The sequence below is a fragment of the Oncorhynchus masou genome, chromosome 12 (assembly GCF_036934945.1).
Source record: "Oncorhynchus masou masou isolate Uvic2021 chromosome 12, UVic_Omas_1.1, whole genome shotgun sequence".
NCBI lineage: Eukaryota > Metazoa > Chordata > Actinopteri > Salmoniformes > Salmonidae > Oncorhynchus > Oncorhynchus masou.
In genome coordinates this window covers 18,663,020-18,686,398 of record NC_088223.1, presented here as the reverse complement: position 1 = coordinate 18,686,398, position 23,379 = coordinate 18,663,020, and the positions used below count along the sequence as shown (strand labels likewise).

The following is a 23,379-nucleotide window of genomic DNA, read 5'->3' as shown; positions in this document are numbered from 1 at the left end:
GTGTTAACGAGAAAATCATTGACATGATGTCAGCTGGTCCATTTGTGGCAGGGCTGAAATGCAGTGGAAATGTTTTTATGGGATTTGCATGGCAAAGAGGGACTTTGCAATTCATCTGATCACTCTTAATAACATTCTGGAGTATATGCAAATTGCCATCATACAAACTGAGGCAGCAGACGTGAAAATTAATATTTGTCATTCTCAAAACGTTTGGCCACGATTGTACAGAGGACAGACAGTCACCAGCCACTATACAGAGGACAGACAGTCACCAGCCACTATACTGAAGACAGACAGTCACCAGCCACTATACTGAAGACAGACAGTCACCAGCCACTATACTGAAGACAGACAGTCACCAGCCACTATACTGAAGACAGACAGTCACCAGCCACTATACAGAGGACAGACAGTCACCAGCCACTATACTGAAGACAGACAGTCACCAGCCACTATACAGAGGACAGACAGTCACCAGCCACTATACTGAAGACAGACAGTCACCAGCCACTATACAGAGGACAGACAGTCACCAGCCACTATACAGAGGACAGACAGTCACCAGCCACCAGACAGACAGTCCTCAGTATAGTCCTCAGATTTTTGATAGCATTGTTAAAGTAAATCTCTCTTTCTCTGTGTTCATCTTTCTGTCTTTCTTTCTATCTCTCCTTCTATCTTTCCCCTTCTTTATTGATCCCTCCCTCCCTCCCTCCTTACTTTGTCCCTCCTCCTTTCCCCTCTCTATGCGTCTCCTCTCTCTCTCTGCCTCCCCTTCTTCTCGCTCTGTCTCTCTCTCTCTCTCCAGGCATCAGAGGGCCCTGGCAATACTTGTTCATCCATGCGGAGTGCAGCCTCCAGTACTGTGAATGAATCCAGAGCCTGCAGGGCCCCTGACAGTGCTGAGGGCTACCCCAGACACACCCTCCTCCAGCAGGCAGCAGACAACACCGGTCAGTGTAGAACCACATCATAAACCATTATACTTAGTGTTACCCATATCAATAACGGATAGGCAACTCATATTTGAGTATTTTGTTCATTAGACCCATGTTAATATAATCCCCCTAAAATGGTACATGCCTTAGGTCCAGTTTTCAAGATAGAGCGCTTTCAGTACAGAGCAAAAACTGTAATGATGATGAGGGCAGCATCTTACGAATATGAATGCAGAACATACATTGTCTTCAAAGATGACTTCAGAGAAAGTGATGTCCTTGATCACAATGTAGTGATGTTAATACTTGTTGCTGGAGGTTTGCATCTATTTCTTGAACCTTTCTGATGATGTGTGCAGGGTCCCAGTCTCCTGTGTTGTCCAGCCCCTCTCTCAGCCTGGACGAGAAGATCACCAGGAGTGGTCTGGACCCACCGACACAAAGCAAAGGGAAGGACCCCAGAAGCTCACCAGGAAACAGGTACTAACCACCTCTCTGCCACTGTGTTCCTCTGGCTACGGGGTGAAATTTCCCATAGGTACAGATTTGTGTGTGTCTGTATCTGCACTATTTGAAAAAAAAGGTAATATCTAGAACATAAAAGGGTTCTTTGACTGTCCCCATAGGAGAACACTTTGAAGAACGCTTTTTGGTTCGTGGTAGAACACTTTTGAGTTCCATGTAGAACCCTTTCCACAGAGGGTTCTACATGAAAGCCAAAAGAGTTCTACCTGGAACCACAAAGGGTTCTGTTATGGGGTGTTCATCTAAATCCCCACTGTGGCTGGCAGCCGCTGCTGTGACTGCAGACAACAACACAGCTGGGTCTGATACACAACGCACAGAGATCACTGCACACCTCTCCCACCCCTAAAACTCTCTGGAGGTGCAGGGGTTTTACTGGTGTGATTGTCTGGAGGTACAGGGGTTACTGGTGTGATTCTCTCTGGGGGTGCAGGAGTTTTAATGGTGTGATTCTCTCTGGGGGTACAGGGGTTTTACTGGTGTGATTCTCTGGAGGTACAGGGGTTACTGGTGTGATTCTCTGGAGTTGCAGGGGTTTTACTGGTGTGATTCTCTGGAGGTGCAGGGGTTTTACTGGTGTGATTCTCTCTGGGGGTACAGGGGTTACTGGTGTGATTCTCTCTGGGGGTGCAGGGGTTTTAAATGGGGTGATTCTCTCTGGGGGTACAGGGGTTTTACTGGTGTGATTCTCTGGAGGTACAGGGGTTACTGGTGTGATTCTCTCTGGAGGTACAGGGGTTTTACTGGTGTGATTCTCTCTGGAGGTACAGGGGTTTTACTGGTGTGATTCTCTCTGGGGGTACAGGGGTTTTACTGGTGTGATTCTCTCTGGGGGTACAGGGGTTTTACTGGTGTGATTCTCTCTGGAGGTACAGGGGTTTTACTGGTGTGATTCTCTCTGGGGGTACAGGGGTTTTACTGGTGTGATTCTCTCTGGGGGTGCAGGGGTTTTAATGGTGTGATTCTCTCTGGGGGTACAGGGGTTAGTGGTGTGATTCTCTCTGGAGGTACAGGGGTTTTTACTGGTGTGATTCTCTGGAGGTGCAGGGGTTTTACTGGTGTGATTCTCTGGAGGTGCAGGGGTTTTACTGGTGTGATTCTCTCTGGGGGTACAGGGGTTACTGGTGTGATTCTCTCTGGGGGTGCAGGGGTTTTAATGGTGTGATTCTCTCTGAGGGTACAGGGGTTTCACTGGTGTTATTCTCTCTGGGGGTTTAGGGGTTTTACTGGTGTGATTCTCTCTGGGGGTTCAGGGGTTTAGTAACTCTGGCACTCTGTTTGTAGTTGTTTGTCCCAATCTGTTGTTCCCAACCTATTTTCACACTGTTTTTGTATCTCAATGTTTGATCTGTGTTTCCTCTACTAACCCATGTCTCTTTTCCCTAGTTCTACAGAGCCCTCCGCTGAGAATAGCCCAGAGAGGCTCAAGGCCAAGGTATGTGTGTGAAGAGAAACCCAAACTGTGTGTCTGTAGTGGTATTAGACCAGCCAGGTCCCATGATGTACATACAGTAACTCTTCTGTCGTTGTGTAGATGATAGGCTGATAGGCTGATGTTTGGCTTCAGCACAGACAGTATGGTTACCAGGCTAGTACTGGACCATGTGACTTTAAACTATTGACATTGATTAAATACTGTAGACTCTGGTTGTGTCCAAAATTGCACCCTCTCCCCCAAATGTAGTGTACTTTGTAGGGGAGAGGGTGCTATTTGGGAAACCAACATTGATTCAAAACTGTTGGCACGGTGATCAGAAACAGGGCATCTACATGATAATATGTATTGACAGTGCTCACTGATGTGTTCTAATGCAGATAATACCTAAAGGCTATTTATTGTGTTGCATATGGTTTGTTCACGTTGCACTGATTTAACCTGTGTCTGGTTTTGATGCGTTTAACAGAAATCTCTTACTTGGCCCCACTTCTTCTCCTATTCATATGACTTGGTATTGTATTTATTCTTGTTTGCTCCAATCATACCCAATCAAACAGAATACGAACAAGTACTGTACATAGCAGGGCATGACACGGTCTAATTAGCATATTCATATTGTACTTCATCAAAGTTCATTTCAGTAATTTACACAAATATAGAGGCATGTTGGATTAGAATGAAGTTAATTAAATCAAATTGAAATCTGAACAGTAATGAATCATTCATAATTTCTTCAAGAATGTGAATCAGCATTTATTTTGTTATTTTCATTTCAGAGGTTGGGTTTTTGCGTAACAGCATTTCTCTTTCAATCACTGGCTGTCTGATTTGTCCATAGTAATGGGGAAATCACTTCAATATAATATCACATTTTTTGCATAGTATCTAGTCTTTCATCCTTGATACATAACCTTAAGGCAGAGCTCGGCAACAGTCGGCCCGTGGGCCAAAACCGGCCCGGAAGTGATTTTGTTTTGCCCCCCTAAGTTTATAGTAAAAGAAATACTTTAAAATCAGCTGGAATTCAGCTTAAAATGTGTTTAATTTAGGAAATCTGTTCCCAAGTATTCACACAAATAAAAGAAGAGACGCAATTGTGTCTCAATATAATCAAGTTATGAAATTATTGTTATTTTTTAAATACAATCTCGTTCTGGGCTTAGTTGTGGTTAATTTCTAGTGTAGAAATTGATATAATTATTTCCTGGCCATCCCCACCAACAAACATCATCCTGGGGCTGAATCTAGCTGCCTACCGCGCCCCTAAGGTGAGGTTCAAGTGATGTACAGTGCCTTGCGAAAGTATTCGGCCCCCTTGAACTTTGCGACCTTTCGCCACATTTCAGGCTTCAAACATAAAGATATAAAACTGTATTTTTTTGTGAAGAATCAACAACAAGTAGGACACAATCATGAAGTGGAACGACATTTATTGGATATTTCAAACTTTTTTAACAAATCAAAAACTGAAAATTTGGGCCGAATACTTTCGCAAGGCACTGTATCTCTCTCTTCTCACAAACCTCAAGGCTGCACAACAGGGAATCACTAATGGATGGTGTGCATCTGGCTCAAACTTTTCACCCCAAAAAAGCAGCTAGTTACCGAGCTCAGTGGATCCAATCTGGCCACAGACAAGAGAATCAGACAGACTTACAGTACCTCAAATCACAAGGAGGGTTATGATTGTGCAGACATCTAATGAAGGCTAACGCTGACACCATGTTGACTAAGGAAAGCCCACCTTGTGCGGTAGGTAGGTAGGTCTGGCCAGCTGTAAGCTTCAGAGATTAAGATGCCCCCAGTCTGTCTGCCAGACAGAGTTTATTATTGTTATCACTGGGGACAGGGAGAACTACTGAGGTCTCGCAGGTTAACACACACATAAACACACATGCCTGTTCGTCACACACACACACACACATGCACATACACATTCACAGACCGACATATGCGCATACACACACACTCACCCACACTCTCTCTCACACACACTGCTGAGGGAAGATGACTCAGTTCAGCTACAGATCCCCAAACAACAACTCAAACCACAGTAAAATTGCTTAATTATGCAGTATAATATCAAAGTTATATTTCATTACGTCACATCATTGAATAATACAATATGTCTCTGAATTAGCGATAAATCCACAGAATATGTATGTAACAGTCCGTCCTGTCTAGTCCATCTATTCATTTTGTAATCAGCAGCAAATTACATCAACAATGGAATTTAATTGCTTTGGATTAAAAACATCACAAAACAAAAATGAATTTCTGTGTGTTGAGAGGGGAATACAATATGTGAGATGGGCTCCCGAGTGGTGCAGTGGTCTAAGGCACTGCATCTCAATGCTAGAGGCGTCACCACAGACTTTGGTTCGATTCCAGGCTGTATCACAACGGGACGTGAATGGGAGTCCCATAGGGCGGTGCCCAGGTTTGGCCGGGGTAGGCCGTCATTGTAAATAAGAATTTGTTGTTAACTGACTTGCCTAGTTAAATAAAGGTAAAAACAAAAAGTCTGGGCATGAAATGGCACACAAACTTTTGACCAGGGCCCATAGGGCACTAAATAGGGCATAGGATGCCATTTTGGATGTAAACAATGTTTTGACTAAGGACTAATAGACTTCTGCATGGTGTTGTTCTCCATAGGTTCCTGTGGTGAAGGATGATCTGAGTGTCAGCAGTAGCAGCTCAGTGGAGGTCAGTGGTCTGCTAACTGAAGCCAAGATGTCCGGTCGCTCACACACCCTGGTGCTCTCCTCAGACGAGGTGAGAAACAAAGATTTGATCTCACATAAAGTATCAACCCAGTATCAACAAGCAGTAGTTATTGAACTATATTTTAAGTGCCTATATTTCACCACATAGTGCTCCTGCCATGCCACGTGTCCGGACTGTGTAACAATGGTGTTCGAATGACCTGTTTCCTGTTTAATTCCTTACAACTTATATTAAATTTAACTAACTTTGATGTAAGCAACGGTAGGTTCACTATTCAGCCATTTTGTATATTGTATGTACCCTGTAGCAGGGTCTCCCAAACTCTGTCCTGGGCCCCCTGGGTGCATGTTTTGTTTCTTTCCTAGCTCTACACAGCTGATTCAAATAATCAAAGCTTGATGATGAGTTGGTCATTTGAATCAGCTGTGTAGTGCAAGGACAAAAACCAAAACATGCACCCAGGGGGCCCAGGACAGAGTTTGTCAGACCCTGCCCTGTAGGCCTGTAAAGGGCACCATTGCGTGCTACTGTGTTTTTGTATTGACTGGCCTCTCCTGTCCCGTTGTCCCCGTGCTGCCATGTTCAGAGTCTGGATATGATAGATGAGGAGGTAGGATCTGGCTCTGAACGGCTAAAAGAAAATGTGTTTACATCACACACCTCCATCCATCAATAATTCTCATACCGGTAGATACTTTAACATACCGGTAGATACTCCAAAACCTTGGGACTGCATGTTTCGTATGTGATGTTCAGTCTTCAGCATGCTGTCAACACCTATTCTAAACATTTAGAAATTATTCATTTTAAATCACCCATCACTATGTGTTTGCTCTAATAATGGTTTAAGAAAGCTTGGATCTCTGTATACCTCCAACCGTGTGTGTGTGTGTGTGTGTATCTAGATCCTAGATGGGGGCCAGTGCCCCAAGCAGCACCAGTGGCAGAACCTCATTGTGACAGAATGGACCTCCCAGCAGGTGTCCCGCTGGCTCATGGGACTAAATCTGGAGCAGTACATCCCAGATTTCATGGCCAAGAACGTAGACGGAGACCAGCTACTGCAGCTGGACAGTACTGAGCTCAAGGTAAAGAGCTGAAACCTTTGTTAATGTGCATATCCAGCTGTGTTAGTTACTTTGGGATTCAATCTGAGGTGCGCTATAGAGCACCACACTATACAGTTGACCCTGAAGCTTTGGGCCAAAGATATTAACTGTAAAAAAACAGGCTAAAATTGTTACAGCTCGTGATGTATTTTATTAGACCCTAGCTGCTGTGTTCAATTCCCTGCATTCCCTGCATGTGTATCTCTTCACTCACATCCCCCCCCCCCGGATCTCTGACCCTTGCCATGTGTGTGTGTGTTGGTGTACAGACCCTTGGCGTTGCCTCCTCCCAGGACCGGGCTCTGATCAAGAAGAAGGCAAAGGACCTCAAGGTCCTGATGGAGAAGGCTCGGAGGAACCGGGAGAAACTGGACAAACAGCGAGAGAAGCTCCGTAAGAAAGAGCTGGAGCAACAACAGAAACAGGCCCACAAACCCAGCAGCAAGGGCTACTCCGAGACAGCAGAAGGCGCAGCAAAGTAACCCACGGCTTTAAGACCTACCTCTCCTTGTCTGTCTACCAACAACCACTACAAAGTAGCATCTCCAGGGATAGAAACAGTCACCAGAACCACTGAGCTAAAATACCAGATGTATTATGTGATATGTCAATTGATATAACCAGAGATACTTTTAAGGAGGAGATGGGGAAACTCCAGTGGAATCGTATTAATGCTCATTGTGTACGTTGCCCATGTGTCGTCAATGGGCCCGCGGTGCATTCTCGGGGCGATTCTGGGACAAGGAGAGCTCAATTGGGTGCTGGGTCAAAAACCCAACATTACAAATCTTTTCCCGAGATGTGAGATAATTAACTTGTTCTGTGTAATATCGTATAGCTTTGGAATCGTGACATTACCTACTTTTGAGGAAGATAGGCAGGTTTCTCGATTCATACCCTGACTTTGAGAATTGCGTGACGATTTGCTTAGCAACAGCGTGATGCAGCTTGACAACGTGAATGAGATCGGTTAACAGTCTGCTGTTATACGTTCCTCCATTCATAGCCCAATGCGATTCCCATCTCCTCCTTTCTGTAATATCTCTAGTATAACACCTAACAGGGCTTGAGTTCAGGCTGTGGAGTTCAGTGCACTACTATTGGAGGCTGTAGCGCTGGAGGCCGGCACGCTACTGTACCACCGAACAAATACCAAAATGACCAGACAGTTGGATAGTAAAGATGCTACCCACCCACCTGCCAACCTTTCATCTCATTGTACATCCTCGTAGTGCAGCGTTTCCCAAACTCAGTCCTACGGATCCCACGATGTGCACGTTTTGTTTTTTGCCCTAACACTAAACAGCTGATTCCAATGATCAAAGCTTGATGATTAGTTGAAACCAAAACGTGCACCCCTTGGGGTCCTGAGGACCATGTTTTGGAAACCCTGTCATAGTGTTTCCAAACCTCCACCTCCATTACATATTATTTATTTTGCTGTAATTCAGGTTTATTTATTCATTCGGAAAACAGAAACCCCCAAATATATCAGCTTCACACCCGTCTGCGTTCCTCCTCTTTTTTGATGTGTTATATAAAACACCTTTAGACATCATGACAATGTACATATATGATCATATGGAGAAGTCTAATGTGCCATTTTTTATCAAATGAACATGTGTATTCTGTGTAGATAGATCGATAGATTTATGGAATCTGAATCTTCCCATCATAGTTCTGATGAAGCACATACTCTACAAATGAGCTGTGTAGGGGATAGTGAATGCAATACCCAGATCTCACCACTAGGTGGGGCAACCAACACCTAGATCTCACCGCTAGGGGTCAGGACTGTGTGGTGGATGATGGGGCAATTCCAAGATCGTACCACTTGGTGGGGCAATACCTAGATCTCAACAGTAGGGGTCAGGTCTGTGTGGTGGATGGTGGGGCAATACCCAGATCTAACCACTAGGTGGGGCAATACCTAGATCTAACCACTAGGGTTCAGGGCTGTGTGGTGGATGGTGGGGGCAATACCCAGATCTAACCACTAGGTTGGGCAATACCTAGATCTCAACATTAGGGGTCAGGTCTGTGTGGTGGATGATGGGGCAATTCCCAGATCGTACCACTTGGTGGGGCAATACCTAGATCTCAACATTAGGGGTCAGGTCTGTGTGGTGGATGATGGGGCAATTCCCAGATCGTGCCACTTGGTGGGGCAATACCTAGATCTCAACACTAGGGGTCAGGTCTGTGTGGTGGATGGTGGGCAATACCCAGATCTAACCACTAGGTGGGACAATACCTAGATCTCAACACTAGGGGTGAGGTCTGTGTGGTGGATGGTAGGGCAATACCCAGATCGTACCACTAGGTGGGACAATACCTAGATCTAACCACTAGGGGTCAGGGCTGTGTGGTGGATGGTGGGGGCAATACCCAGATCTAACCACTAGGTGGGGCAATACCTAGATCTCAACATTAGGGGTCAGGTCTGTGTAGTGGATGGTGGGGCAATATCCAGATCTCACCACTCTAAGGGTCAGGCCTGCTCCTTGACTCCTACTACTTGAGAATGATGGCAACACTGGAGCTACTCAAGAGGAACTGAAGTCTATTGAATAGACGAGTGTTACTGGAATAAGAACCAAGTTTGTGGGAGGAAAAAGTATTTATACTCCTTACTGGAACTACAATGGAGATCTCAACACTGGAATTCCAACTACTGTATGAACTAAACTCTTTAGTTTGCTAACAGTAAACTGGCCTCTGCATCGCATTAGAGCACTTCACACTGTGAATGACTAAGGACTTAGTGAGTGGACTGATTCCTCTTAGTGTGAAGTGAACAGTTCCATGAATTTGTAACATACCAGACCCTGCTCCAAAAACAGTATGATGACATTTCAAAGAGAACATAGTTTCATCAACCTATTTTCAACCTCTTTCTGATACTCTCTAAATCGGGTTCTCAAAGTGGGGTCGTGGAGGTACAGTAAGGTTTAAGAGGACAGATCTAAAATATATACAGTACCTGTCAAAAGTTTGGACACACCTACTCATTTGAGGATTTTTCTTTATTTTTACTATTTTCTACATTGTAGAATAATAGTGAAGACATTAAAACTATGAAATAACACATATGGAATATTGGAGTAACCAAAAAAGTGTTAAACAAATCCAAATATATTTTATATTCTAAAAAAGTAGCCACACTTTGCCTTGATGACAGCTTTGCAAACTCAACCAGCTTCACCTGGAATGCTTTTCCAACAGTCTTGAAGGAGTTCCCACATATGCTGAGCACTTGTCTTGAAGGACTTCCCACATATGCTGAGCACCAGTTTGATCATAGCGCTTCATGGTTTTTGTGACTGCACTTGTAAGAAACTTTTTCTTCGTTCTTGACATTTTCCTCATTAACTGACCTTCATGTCTTAAAGTAATGATGGACTGTCATTTCTCTTTGCTTATTTTAGCTGTTCTTGCCATAATATGGACTTGGTCTTTTACCAAATAGGGCTATATTCTGTATACCCCCCTACAAATGTCCCAAAACAACTGATTGGCTTAAACGCATGAAGAAGGAAAGAAATTCCACAAATGATCTTTTAACAAGGCACACCTGTTAATTGAAATGCATTTTTTATTTTACCTTTATTTTACTAGGCAAGTCAGTTAAGAACAAATTCTTATTTTCAATGACAGCCTAGGAACAGTGGGTTAACTGCCTGTTCAGGGGCAGAACGACAGATTTTGTACCTTGTCAGCTCGGGGATTTGAACTTACAACCTTTCGGTTGCTAGTCCAATGCTCTAACCACTAGGCTACACTGCGGCCCCATTCCAGGTGACTACCTCGTGAAGCTGTTTGAGAGAATGCCAAGAGTGTGCGAAGCTGTTATTAATTAAGGCGAAGGGTGGCTACTTTGAAGAATCTCAAATATAACATATATTTTGATTTGTTTAACACTTTTTTAACACATGGGCATGTGAGGCTCACAGGGATATTGGAATCCACAGTACTCTACCAATGATACATTTTTCAACTCATTACTATTCCCCCAAACTGTTTTATTTAAAACCTAAATGCACTGTAATTGAAGCTTTAAAACTGCTAAGTTTTCTCTCTGACTCATGGAAAATTGTGTAGACTTGCAGGATATTCGTTTTAAAGTTAAAAAAAAAATTATATCGCTACCTCATGGCAAAATGTGTACAATTGCAGGAAATTAGCTTGAAAACTGCAAAAAAAATCTCTCAGATGAGAAGAGGTGGGCCTTTGAAATGTTATTTCCCATGGTGCTTTCAAGACAACTGGGAACTCTGAAAAAAACTAGGTCAAATCGTGACGTCATTGATCTTATGATCGGAAAGTCAGAGCTCTAGGAGGCTCGAGTTTTTTTCAGAGCTCCCAGATGTCTTGAACGCACTGAAGTCTGAGGTCGGAGATTTCCGAGTACAGAGTTCTGAGCTCCCAGTTGTCTTGAATGCAGCATTTGTTCATCCAGCCGTGGAGACTACTGCAGATGTCTCTGATGAATTTGCTAACACAAAAGGGGTCCCCGACCCCAAAAAGTATGAGAACCCCTACTCTAAATAACTAAAGTAAAACCCACACGCTGCCTAGATTTTCGCAACCCTACCAGCTTCTACCCGATTGTCTCAAAGCTGGCAAATAATATGGCCATATCTTTTCAGATGATTCTGTTTGTGTTTTATGCCCTGTGATTATGAAATGGCTCGTTTTCTGTGATTGGAAAATGTATCCCACTACCTGTGTACACTGAAACATGTGAAGAAAGATGCAGAATCTGAAAGAGAGGATTATATTTGTGTGCAGGTTCATCATTGACTCAGTTTCGCCACAGTACTTACACAATTACTGAGATTACAAACGTTCCACTAGAACAGATACATACCTCAATACAGTCCAACCGTTTTGGATTTAATATTTCTGTTTCACAGATACCTTTACATCAGTTTTTTTAAAGGACATTGACATACAGTACCAGTCAGAAGTTTGGACACACCTACTCATTCCAGGGTTTTTCTTTATTTTTACTAATTTCTACATTGTAGAATAATAGTGAAGATATCAGAACTATGAAATAACACATATGGAATCATGTAGTAACCAAAAAAGTGTTAAACAAATCAAAATATAAAAGTAGCCACCCTTTGCCTTGATGAAAGCTTTGCGCACTTTTGGCATTCTCTCAACCAGCTTCATGAGGAATGCTTTTCCAACAGTCTTGAAGGAGTTCCGACATATGCTGAGGACTTGTTGGCTGCTTTCCCTTCACTCTGCGGTCCAACTCATCCAAAACCATCTCAATTGGGTTGATATCAGGTGATTGTGGAGGCCAGGTCATCTGATGCAGCACTCCATCACTGTCCTTGTTCAAATAGCCCTTACACAGCCTGGAGGTGTGTTGGGTCATTGTCCCGTTGAAAAACAAATGATAGTCCTACTAAGCGCAAACCAGATGGGATGGCGTATCGCTGCAGAATGCTGTGGATGCCATGCTGGTTAATTGTTCCTTGAATTGACCGTGAAGGTCTGATTGTTTCCTCTGAAGAGTTGATGTTGAGATGTGTCTGTTACTTGAACTCTGTGAATAATTTATTTGGGCTGCAATCGGAGGTGCACTTAACTCTAATTAACTTATTCTCTGCAGCAGAGATAACTCTGAGTCTTACTTTTCCGTGGCGGTCCTTATGAGAGCCAGTTTCATCATAGCGCTGGATGGTTTTTGCGACTGCACTTGAAGAAACTTTCAAAGTTCTTTACATTCTCCGCATTGACTGACCTTCATGTCTTAAAGTAATGATGAACTGTCGTTTCTCTTTGCTTAATTGAGCTGTTCTTGCAATAATATGGACATGTTCTTTTTTCCCAAATAGGGCTATATTCTGTATACCGCCCTACCTTGTCACAACACAACTGATTGGCTCAAACACACTCCAAATGTACATTTAACAAGGCACAACTGTTAATTGAAATGCATTCCAGGTGACTACACCATGAAGCTGGTTGAGAGAATGCCAAGAGTGTGCAAAGCTGTCCTCAAGGCAAAGGGTGGCTACTTTGAAGGATCTCAAATATAAAATATATTTTGATTTGTCTAACACCTTTTTGGTTACTACATGATTCCATATGTGTTATGTCAAAGTTTTGACGTCTTCAATATTATTTTACAATGTAGAAATTAGTAAAAAGAAAAACCCTGGAATGAGTAGGTGTGTCCAATCTTCGACTGATACTGTTGTAATTACATTTTATGCAATATGTGTTTTGAATATATTTTAAGCTAATTTGAGTCATTATGTTCCATTATCTTACCCAGGAATCATCATTTGTTCATGTTTACATACATTGTATAGCCATTGAAATGTCTCCATGATGGTGATGCTGCTGTTGTAATGGAGTAATGTGGGGTAGGTGCAACATAAGACAAAACAATTACAAGGCTTTGAGTGAGAGGTCTAACTGGTGTCTCCAAGTGGACACACACCTCTCTGAAGTGTTCACAGTTCCTAAGTAATTCCAATGCACTTTTATGACTCACAATGTCTTCAACTATAAGGTTCAGCCACTCTGCCCAGAAAACGTGCTTTGGTGATGAAATGTCACTTCCTTATGTTACATAATACATTTGATTATTCATGTTCTGAATCTTTCAGTTTCTTTCTGTAACATATGAAAGAAGTTTGATTTCATAACCTAATACATGTGTCAATAAACACCGAGCTCTGTTGACACAGCGGTGCAGCTTTCTCATAACAACTTTTTAGGATTTTACATTTTGTGGTTGTCTTCGTCAAAGTTGTTTCTGCGGGTTGCAAAAAGTTAAATTGGCGTGACACGATCTGAATTAAATGTAAAATAAAAAGCTTGATGTATGCCCGGCACTCCGTTGACATTTCAAAGATATACGATTGTTTTTTAGAGAAATCTACTAAGACCAAGAATTAATATGAAAAGTCTAGAATAAAATATGAAAATACTACATGTTATGTCTCAAAATCGATATCCATCTTACTTCTATATTGTTTTCTGTCCCGTGGTTTCGAGAAGAAAGATGAGTTCAATGGGAAAGTGAGCTTGTCAAGTAGACAGTAGCCTTTCTTTTTGCACAGAATCCAGCCGAGCTGATGTGATGCAATTTTCCAGATTTTGTCAAACTTTTTTTCTCTAGCCTCCATTGATCGAGTCACTGCCATTCTGGACATCCTACATGGGTAAAAAGTCCAATAACTTCTTAGAGGATTGTCTATACATTTACACATTATATATCCATTGTTCAAAATATGCCTTTTTAATTGGACACCCTATATAACATTCTTTGTTTTGCTCTCCTACCTGTGCTAGAGGAACTAGAGCAAGCACACTTGTTTCGTTTGGAACATATCCCTGCATCCGGCCCTCGCAGAATTACTGTTTACGCAATCCAAAAACGCTCCATAAATCGCAATCTGGGTCTTGTGGGCATAACTTGAAAGCCTGTTCTATTGCCAGCATGACTAGCTAAATTATGAAATGTGACATTACAGTGTTAGGCTTTCACAATGCAATTCAGGGACACAGATTAGGATTTTGGTGCACATAGAAAGGGGTCGTGTGCTGCGGTACATTTACTTCACAACAGACAAACATAGGCTCATTCTGTTCAGGACAACCCAGGGTATAACGCCATGTCATCTTGTAACTGTACATCAAACATAGTGATCATAAACATTGACACTGACATTAGTTTTATGATATGGAAATGTGAAGTGCACATTTGGACTCTGGTGTTTGGCTTTCTTGTTTGACAGCAGTATTTATAATCCTCAATGTCCCATCTTTCAGAATACAAAGAGTTCTTTTAATTTACAGCATTTCCCTCTCGGACAACCAAAACGTTGCCCAATCAGCTGCAGGGACGGGGCATGAGTTCGGACGCCTGTCAGTCAACCCATACAGAGCTGTGAGTGTAGAACCGGAGGTCTGACATCATGTATAGCATGTTACCGTACAACCACTGCGTTCCAATTTAGGCATTTATCAGCGCCCAAATCTGCCATTTTCAACCCATATGAGGGTTAAAAGTATAGTTCACTCTCCCCAAAAAATACATATCATCATCACAGTTTTTTCTCTTTACTGAAAGTGCTCTATCTTAACTTGACTGCTGAGTGAACTATCCTTTTAAAGGCAAGTGTGTTGGTGGATGGGATAAGAGCCAGAAATATGATACCTCCATGCAATGCCACTTAGATCACACTGGTATTAATGTTTATATGGTATTATTTATTATTTTATGTTAAAAACAAAGCATCTTGTATATCGTTTATAATAACTTATGCAACATTAGTGTATTAACGCATCATTATAATATCAAGTAATTGTATGATTACCCTTTTGCCAAAAAGTTCTAAAACAAATGTTCATAAAATGTTGTAAAAAGGAAAATGATGATCATCAAATCGAGTGATTACCAATGATTGAAGTTTGTATATTAACCTGATTTAAATTGCATAACCTGAGCAAATCTCCCTCCTCTTCCATTGTTATTGTAGTTGCGGCATCCTTTCTCTCAATCTAGTCCAGTACTACTCTTATAACAGAGCGTCTGGGCTTATGACGAAACACTACTCCAACCTATTCCAAACGCGCACCTGCCCAGTCTACCGTTGGACAGCACTCTATGACTTTTGTATGTACAGTAAAAGTTGAAAGCAATATGCTGTATTAACCCTGAAGAAGCCTTGTTTTCTACTGCGTCAGTGTGCAGCATGTGTACAGTTTGTGTGGGGCTGAGGGGGTGTTGATCTGTCCGTGAGAATGTTCTGAGAGATAATCATGACTGCTCGGCTAGCTGCATTTAGTTCACAAAAAAAGTCTGTGCTTCTTTTTTCTAATTTTCTTTGCTCTCCCTCTTTTGCATTTTGAAACATTGAATGGGCAGCTATCTGTCACACTGAATAAAATGGAACAGAGTCACTTTCATTGTTCTATCTTTTTCCAGTTCCTCATTGTTACTGTGTTTAAACAACATGTTGAAGGTAAAGCTTTTACATTTTTTTCTCATGTCCCTTCCTAGCTCTGGTCCAGGGCGATAGTGCACGTTCCTCTAGTCTAGTACACTCGGAGGCAACTCGTCGTTGTTGCTCTGCGTGATGGACCAGAGCTAGTCCTGTAGCTGTATGAAGAACCCCAGGATGTATGTGTAAGCCTACTACGATGCACCATTTATGACATCATCAGAAGGTGCCTCCGTGCCTTGGTGAGGGCAGTAGTAACACCAGGAGAAGAGAAGGAACAGTGAGGAGCTGCTGACCCACAGACGGCAGACTGTTAGGAGGATCAAGGCCGTTTCTTGGAGGCCCTACAGACCAACAACAAAGAGGAGGTCCTGGAGATACTCTACACTGCTGCTGGAGGTGGAGGACAAACACATGGCCCTGGCCTCATACAAGCAAGGCAGGGTTGTGGTTGTGCTAGCTTATGGTCGTCCTAGTCCGTTTTGATTCCAGACTAGGGTTGTGCATGGTAGGAGTATGCAGGAACTAAGGGGCGGCAGGGTAGCCTAGTGGTTAGAGCGTTGGACTAGTAACCGGAAGGTTGCAAGTTCAAACCCCCGAGCTGACAAGGTACAGATCTTTTGTTCTACCCCTGAACAGGCAGTTAACCCACTAGGCCATCATTGTAAATAAGAATTTGTTCTTAACTGACTTGTCTAGTTAAATAAAGGTAAAAAAAGAAAAGGTAAATTCACTCATGGTAAAGGTGTATCCTACTGACTAATGTAGGCCTCCATGTGTGGTTGGTTGGGGATTTGATAGATCACACATATCAGCTTGTAAATAGTAGGGGCATTGTGTTAACTCTAGCACAGGAGGCTGATAACACCTCATTGGGGAGAACGGGCTCTGGTAATGACTAGTGGTTTTCAGGTGTTTGATGCCATTTCATTTGCTCCATTCCGGCCCTCATTCTTTTATTATTTCACCTTTATTTAACCAGGTAGGCCAGCTGAGAACAAGTTGTCATTTACAACTGCGGCCTGGCCAAGATAAAGGCCACCCTCCCCTCAGGAGCCTTCTGTGAACTCTATACACACCGAGTGAACAGTCTCCAACTGCTACATCTGATACTCAGGGCATTGGTAGCAGCTTTGTGGCTACCTTGCTCTTTGCATTTGTTTAGATAGGGTGTGGTGGGTGATTTAACAGTGCTTACACAGGCAGAGAGGAGTACTGTAGGATACCACCCACTGGAGGGGTTGGTGGGTTATTTAACTGTCAACAGTGCTTACACAGGCAGAGAGGAGTACTGTAGGATAACACCCACTGGAGGGCGCTAGACCTCCATCAGACCCACTTAGAGTACACTGAGTAGGATGCTTTTACAGAGATATAAACTGTGAACAGGGAGAGTTTATAGAGTTGGAAAGGGATGTAAAGATGATAGACTTCTTGTTGTCATTCTCCTCATGCATGCAGGTATATTCACTCCTGCGCTTTGTGCCACCTTATATAACAATGTAAAGGAACATACAGTTGAAGTCGGAAGTTTATATGCACCTTAACCAAATACATTTAAACTCAGGTTGTCACAATTCCTGACATTTAACCTGAGTAATAATTCCCTGTCTTCGGTCATTTAGTATCACCACTTAATTTTAATAATGTGAAATGTCAGAATAATAGTAGAGAGAATGATTTATTTCAGATTTTATTTCTTTCATCACATTCCCAGTGGGTCAGACGTTTACATACAATCAATTAGTATTTGGTAGCAATGCCTTTAAATAGTTAAATGTTTCAGGAATTCCTTCCACAAGCTTCCCACAATAAGTTGGGTGAATTTGGTCCCATTCTTCCTGACAGAGCTGGTGTAACTGAGTCAGGTTTGTATGCCTCATTCTTCTTGACAGAGGTGGTGTAACTGAGTCAGGTTTGTAGGCCTCATTCATCTTGACAGAGGTGGTGTAACTGAGTCAGGTTTGTAGGCCTCCTTGCACGCACACGCTTTTTCAGTTTTACCCACACATTTTCTATAGGATTGAGGTCAGGGCTTTGTGATGGCCACTCCAATACCTTGACTTTGTTGTCCTTAAGCCATTTTGCCACAACTTTGGAAGTATGCTTGGGGTCATTGTCCATTTGGAAGACCCATTTGCGACCAAGCTTTAACTTCCTGACTGATGTCTTGAGATGTTGCTTTAATATATCCACATTTTGTGAAGTGTACCAGTCCCTCTTGCAGCAAAGCACTCCCACAAAATGATGCTGCCACACCCGTGCTTCACAGTTGGGATGGGGTTCTTCGGCTTGCAAGCCTCCCCCTTTTTCCTCCAAACATAACAATGGTCATTATGGCCAAACAGTTCTATTTTTGTTTCATCAGACCAGAGGACATTTCTCCAAAAAGTATGATCTTTGTGGCTTTTTTATGGTGGTTTTGGAGCAGTGGCTTCTTCCTTGCTGAGCGGTCTTTCAGGTTATGCCAATATAGGACTCGTTTTACTGTGGATATAGATACTTTTGTACCTGTTTCCTCCAGCATCTTCACAAAGTCCTTTGCTGTTGTTCTGGGATTGATTTGCACTTTTTGCACCAAAGTACGTTCATCTCTAGGAGACAGAACACGTCACCTTCCTGAGTGGTATGACGGCTGCGTGGTCCAATTGTGTTTATACTTGTGTACTATTGCTGATTATTTTGGTTTTCCCATGATGTCAAGCAAAGAGGCACTGAGTTTGAAGGTAGGCCTTGAAATATATCCACAGGTACACCTCCAATTGACTCAAATGATGTCAATTAGCCTATCAGAAGCTTCTAGGGCCATGACATCATTTTCTGGAATTTTCCAAGTTGTTTAAAGGCACAGTCAACTTAGTGTATGTAAACTTCTGACCCACTGGAATTGTGATACAGTGAATTATAAGTGAAATAATCTGTCTGTAAACAATTTTTGGAAAAATTACTTGTGTCATGCACAAAGTAGATGTCCTAACCTACTTACCAAAACTATAGTTTGTTAACAAGAAATTTGTGGAGTGGTTGAAAAACGAGTTTTAATGACTCCAACCTAAGTGTATGTAAACTTCCGACTTCAACTGTACATACTCCTGCTATTAGGCAGTGTAAATGAATGTGCAAGAGACATTCAGACACTCTTGGTGGAAAATGTAGGCTCAATAATGATTGCAACAAGTTCATATTTTTAATGTATGTTTTCACTGCTCTATGTTTCTGTTTGCCGGACTACAAGCTGGAGTGTTCATTAGTGATGGCCTTTCCCTGTGTGATGTACAACTCACTGGAGAAAACCCTGGTGCTGCTGCAATGGTCGCTCACTGCTCACTGCCACTGTGTGGCCCTGTAATTGAGGGTCAACAGCATGTCTCTGAGTGGACACACACCACTACTGTACTGTCCCACTGGGCACACACTGGTTGAATCAATGTTGTTTCCACGTCATTTCAATGAAATGACGTTGAACCAACATGGAATAGAATGAAGCATACTAGTGTTCAGTGCAGGTCAAATCGTGTTATGTTCAGGTTGCCATGTCTTTGGATAATGCAAAATCAGATGATTAGGAAGGCATTTTCTACTTCCCTGCCTGCCTGCCTGCCTGCCTGCCTCCCTGCCTCCCTCCCTCCCTTCCTTCCTCCCTGCCTGCCTCCCTCCCTCCCTCCCTGCCTGCCTGCCTGCCTCCCTCCCTCCCTGCCTGCCTGCCTGCCTCCCTCCCTCCCTGCCTGCCTGCCTGCCTGCCTCCCTCCCTGCCTGCCTGCCTGCCTGCCTGCCTGCCTGCCTGCCTGCCTGCCTGCCTCCCTCCCTCCCTCCCTCCCTCCCTGCCTGCCTGCCTGCCTGCCTGCCTGCCTGCCTGCCTGCCTGCCTGCCTCCCTCCCTCCCTGCCTGCCTGCCTGCCTGCCTCCCTGCCTGCCTGCCTGCCTCCCTCCCTCCCTCCCTGCCTGCCTGCCTGCCTGCCTGCCTGCCTGCCTGCCTCCCTCCCTGCCTGCCTGCCTCCCTCCCTCCCTCCCTCCCTCCAGGGGTCAATGTGAACAAGCCCAGTCAGAGTAAAGACGGGGACACACCTTTACACACGGCAACGCACCGGGGTATCCCTGAGCTGGTGGTTCTCTACATTTCCCACGGGGCCCAGGTGGACGCAGTCAACTCCCTCCAGGAGATTCCCCTGATCACTACAACCTTCTGGGCCCTGGACAGTCCACCACCAGGTCTGTGGAACCTGGACAGTCCTACTGTGAGGACCGCCACCTGGTCTGTGGAACCTGGACAATCCTACTGTGAGGACCGCCACCTGGTCTGCCGCGTGCTGCTGGATCATGGAGCAGGTGAAAGGGAATTGGGTGTTCTGGCCAGGTCACCCCTGACGGATGAGGTATGGGACCGTATCAAGCATCTGAGTCCTGATCCAGTATCAGATCTCCCCTGTCCTCGTTACCTTACTGGTTGTGATCTTAAAGGCAAAACTGATCCTAAAGCAGCACTCCACTCGGAGACGCTTGACACATACGGCCCCTCATGAGGCTTGGATTCATATGATTGTTCACCCAGTTGAATATGATCGGATTGAAAGGTTGATATTGCAGGATGGTTCACCTTGTCGGATGCATTGTCATCAGGATGCAAATTGCTTCGTGTCTCATCTAAGGTTGCAAAGGTAGGGTATTACTGGAAACTCAAAGGTAACCAGTAAACTACCAGAGTTTTGGTAATTTTTTATATATTTTATTCTATAAAATGACATCTAGTGGCAGGGCATGCCATGAGTGCTGTGTAAATCAGGACAAGCACATCAAACCACCAACCAGTGGAAATCATCCATTCCTGAAGCCTTCTACAAGGTAACCCATAAAATACAGTATCAAATCCTTATTGTCGGATTAAACAGTATTAAACCAATCAAAATGATGCTAACTTTGTTGCACACAAATCAGGCACCATGAATCAGGACAAGTCTGAGATAAAACATGTAAAAAAGGATTGAAGATGAGATCATCGCTCTCAAAGGGATTATGCACGGACATTATTTATCCTCCATATTATAACGAATTGGAACACGGATCCGCGACTGTTACGCCAAGAGATCCGAACATATTAACGAGATCGCTATGTTGGGTTAAGTTCGCTACAATATGTAGCCTAGCGGTTAGCCTGGTGTGCTCCTTCTTCAGTCTATTATATTGATCTCAGTGGCATACCACTGCCTTGCAGTCAAGGTTAGCACTAGGTCAAACACACTAACTGGATATCCCGATCTTAGACTGGTGAGTCTATTGTGATAATGACATATGAGGGCGTTGGTCTTCTTTGGCCCAGTCTGACAGCTTGATTAATGTATGTCACAGTCTGACAGCAGAAGCCTCAACAGAGCCTCTCCACTACCATAACCCTCACCAGAGCCTCTCCACTACCATAACCCTCACCAGAGCCTCTCCACTACCATAACCCTCACCAGAGCCTCTCCACTACCATAACCCTGACCAGAGCCTCTCCACTACCATAGCCCTCACCAGAGCCTCTCCACTACCATAACCCTGACCAGAGCCTCTCCACTACCATAACCCTGACCAGAGCCTCTCCACTACCATAACCCTCACCAGAGCCTCTCCACTACCATAACCCTCACCAGAGCCTCTCCACTACCATAACCCTGACCAGAGCCTCTCCACTACCATAGCCCTCACCAGAGCCTCTCCACTACCATAACCCTGACCAGAGCCTCTCCACTACCATAACCCTGACCAGAGCCTCTCTACTACCATAACCCTCACCAGAGCCTCACCACTACCATAACCCTCACCAGAGCCTCTCCACTACCATAACCCTCACCAGAGCCTCTCCACTACCATAGCCCTGACCAGAGCCTCTCCACTACCATAGCCCTCACCAGAGCCTCTCCACTACCATAACCCTCACCAGAGCCTCACCACTACCATAACCCTCACCAGAGCCTCTCCACTACCATAGCCCTGACCAGAGCCTCTCCACTACCATAGCCCTCACCAGAGCCTCTCCACTACCATAACCCTGACCATAGCCTCTCCACTACCATAACACTGACCAGAGCCTCTCCACTACCATAGCCCTCACCAGAGCCTCTCCACTACCATAACCCTGACCAGAGCCTCTCCACTACCATAGCCCTCACCAGAGCCTCTCCACTACCATAACCCTGACCAGAGCCTCTCCACTACCATAGCCCTCACCAGAGCCTCTACACTACCATAACCCTGACCAGAGCCTCTCCACTACCATAACCCTGACCAGAGCCTCTCCACTACCATAGCCCATAGCAACTATCAGTGATGTGTGTACTGTGCTTGTGTGTGTGTTTAAAATGATATACTCCCCCTCAGCAACAGTCACTGAATATGCAGGTCGGTGTGTGTGTGGCAAAGGAGGCTGGTGGGAGGAGCTATAGGAAGACTGGCTCATTGTAATGGTTGGAATTTAATAAAATTAATAGTATTAATGGATGTCTCAGTCTGACAACTGGATTAATGGATGGCTCAGTCTGACAACTGGATTAATGGATGTCTCAGTCTGACAGCTGGATGAATGGATGTCTCAGTCTGACAGCTGGATGAATGGATGTCTCAGTCTGACAGCTGGATGAATGGATGGCTCAGTCTGACAGCTGGATTAATGGATGTCTCAGTCTGACAGCTGGGTTAATGGATGTCTCAGTCTGACAGCTGGATGAATGGATGTCTCAGTCTGACAGCTGGATTAATGGATGTCTCAGTCTGACAGCTGGATTAATGGATGTCTCAGTCTGACAGCTGGATTAATGGATGTCTCAGTCTGACAGCTGGATTAATGGATGTCTCAGTCTGACAGCTGGATTAATGGATGTCTCAGTCTGACAGCTGGATGAATGGATGTCTCAGTCTGACAGCTGGATTAATGGATGTCTCAGTCTGACAGCTGGATGAATGGATGTCTCAGTCTGACAGCTGGATTAATGGATGTCTCAGTCTGACAGCTGGATGAATGGATGTCTCAGTCTGACAGCTGGATGAATGGATGTCTCAGTCTGACAGCTGGATTAATGGATGTCTCAGTCTGACAGTTGAAGCCTCTTTCAGACATTAATACTGGATGTCCTGGCCTATGATCTCACCTGTTATTGTGACACTGCAGCTTCAGACTCTCTCTCCTTCCTTCTCTCCCCCCTTCTCTCCTTCCCTCCCTCCTTGGGTAACCATGACTCACCACTGCAGTTTTTTTAGAGGTTTGGATTTCACCCAGCAACTAGCACATGCTCTCATGTGCTCTTATCAAAAGGACAACTACTTGGCAGTTCACTCAACAAGACATTTCTGTGTGTTTCCACTTGAATGTGAAGTGTTGCACAGACATCATCACAGGAACAGGAGCTATCTTTAGTTCTAAGAATACTCTGATAATGACTGCATTATCTAATATTGTTTTATTTTGTTTTATTTAGTATTATTTTTGTATCTAATTTAGGCTACTGCAATTTGTGTTTATATTTCCCCATAGATAGACAGTAGAACATTTTGGTTGGAATGTATGAGTCCTTGAGTCCTGTCAGTCACGGTAAGAGAGTTAAATTAGCATAAATGTGCAGTAGCCTAGAGGATGCACTTGGACACTTACATACGCTGCCTTCAGAAAGTATCCACACGACTTGACTT

The 23,379-nt window shown here is 43.9% G+C and overlaps 1 protein-coding gene across 3 annotated transcripts in view; it reads left to right on the top strand.

The window, feature by feature from the left end:
* Nucleotides 1-12,874, top strand: part of LOC135549649 (neurabin-1-like) — a 126,868-nt gene extending 113,994 nt beyond the window's left edge. The window contains exons 13-20 of one of the 3 annotated variants that reach the window (XM_064979816.1): nucleotides 812-956; nucleotides 1,301-1,421; nucleotides 2,853-2,901; nucleotides 3,371-3,415; nucleotides 5,563-5,682; nucleotides 6,221-6,244; nucleotides 6,540-6,722; nucleotides 7,013-12,874. In XM_064979816.1, the coding sequence (XP_064835888.1) occupies nucleotides 812-956; nucleotides 1,301-1,421; nucleotides 2,853-2,901; nucleotides 3,371-3,415; nucleotides 5,563-5,682; nucleotides 6,221-6,244; nucleotides 6,540-6,722; nucleotides 7,013-7,225 (900 nt within the window). In that variant the 3' untranslated portion in view covers nucleotides 7,226-12,874. The remainder of the gene's footprint in view (nucleotides 1-811; nucleotides 957-1,300; nucleotides 1,422-2,852; nucleotides 2,902-3,370; nucleotides 3,416-5,562; nucleotides 5,683-6,220; nucleotides 6,245-6,539; nucleotides 6,723-7,012) is intronic. The other 2 variants (XM_064979818.1, XM_064979817.1) reach the window with 2 other exon arrangements.
* Nucleotides 12,875-23,379: the final 10,505 nt, after the last annotated feature.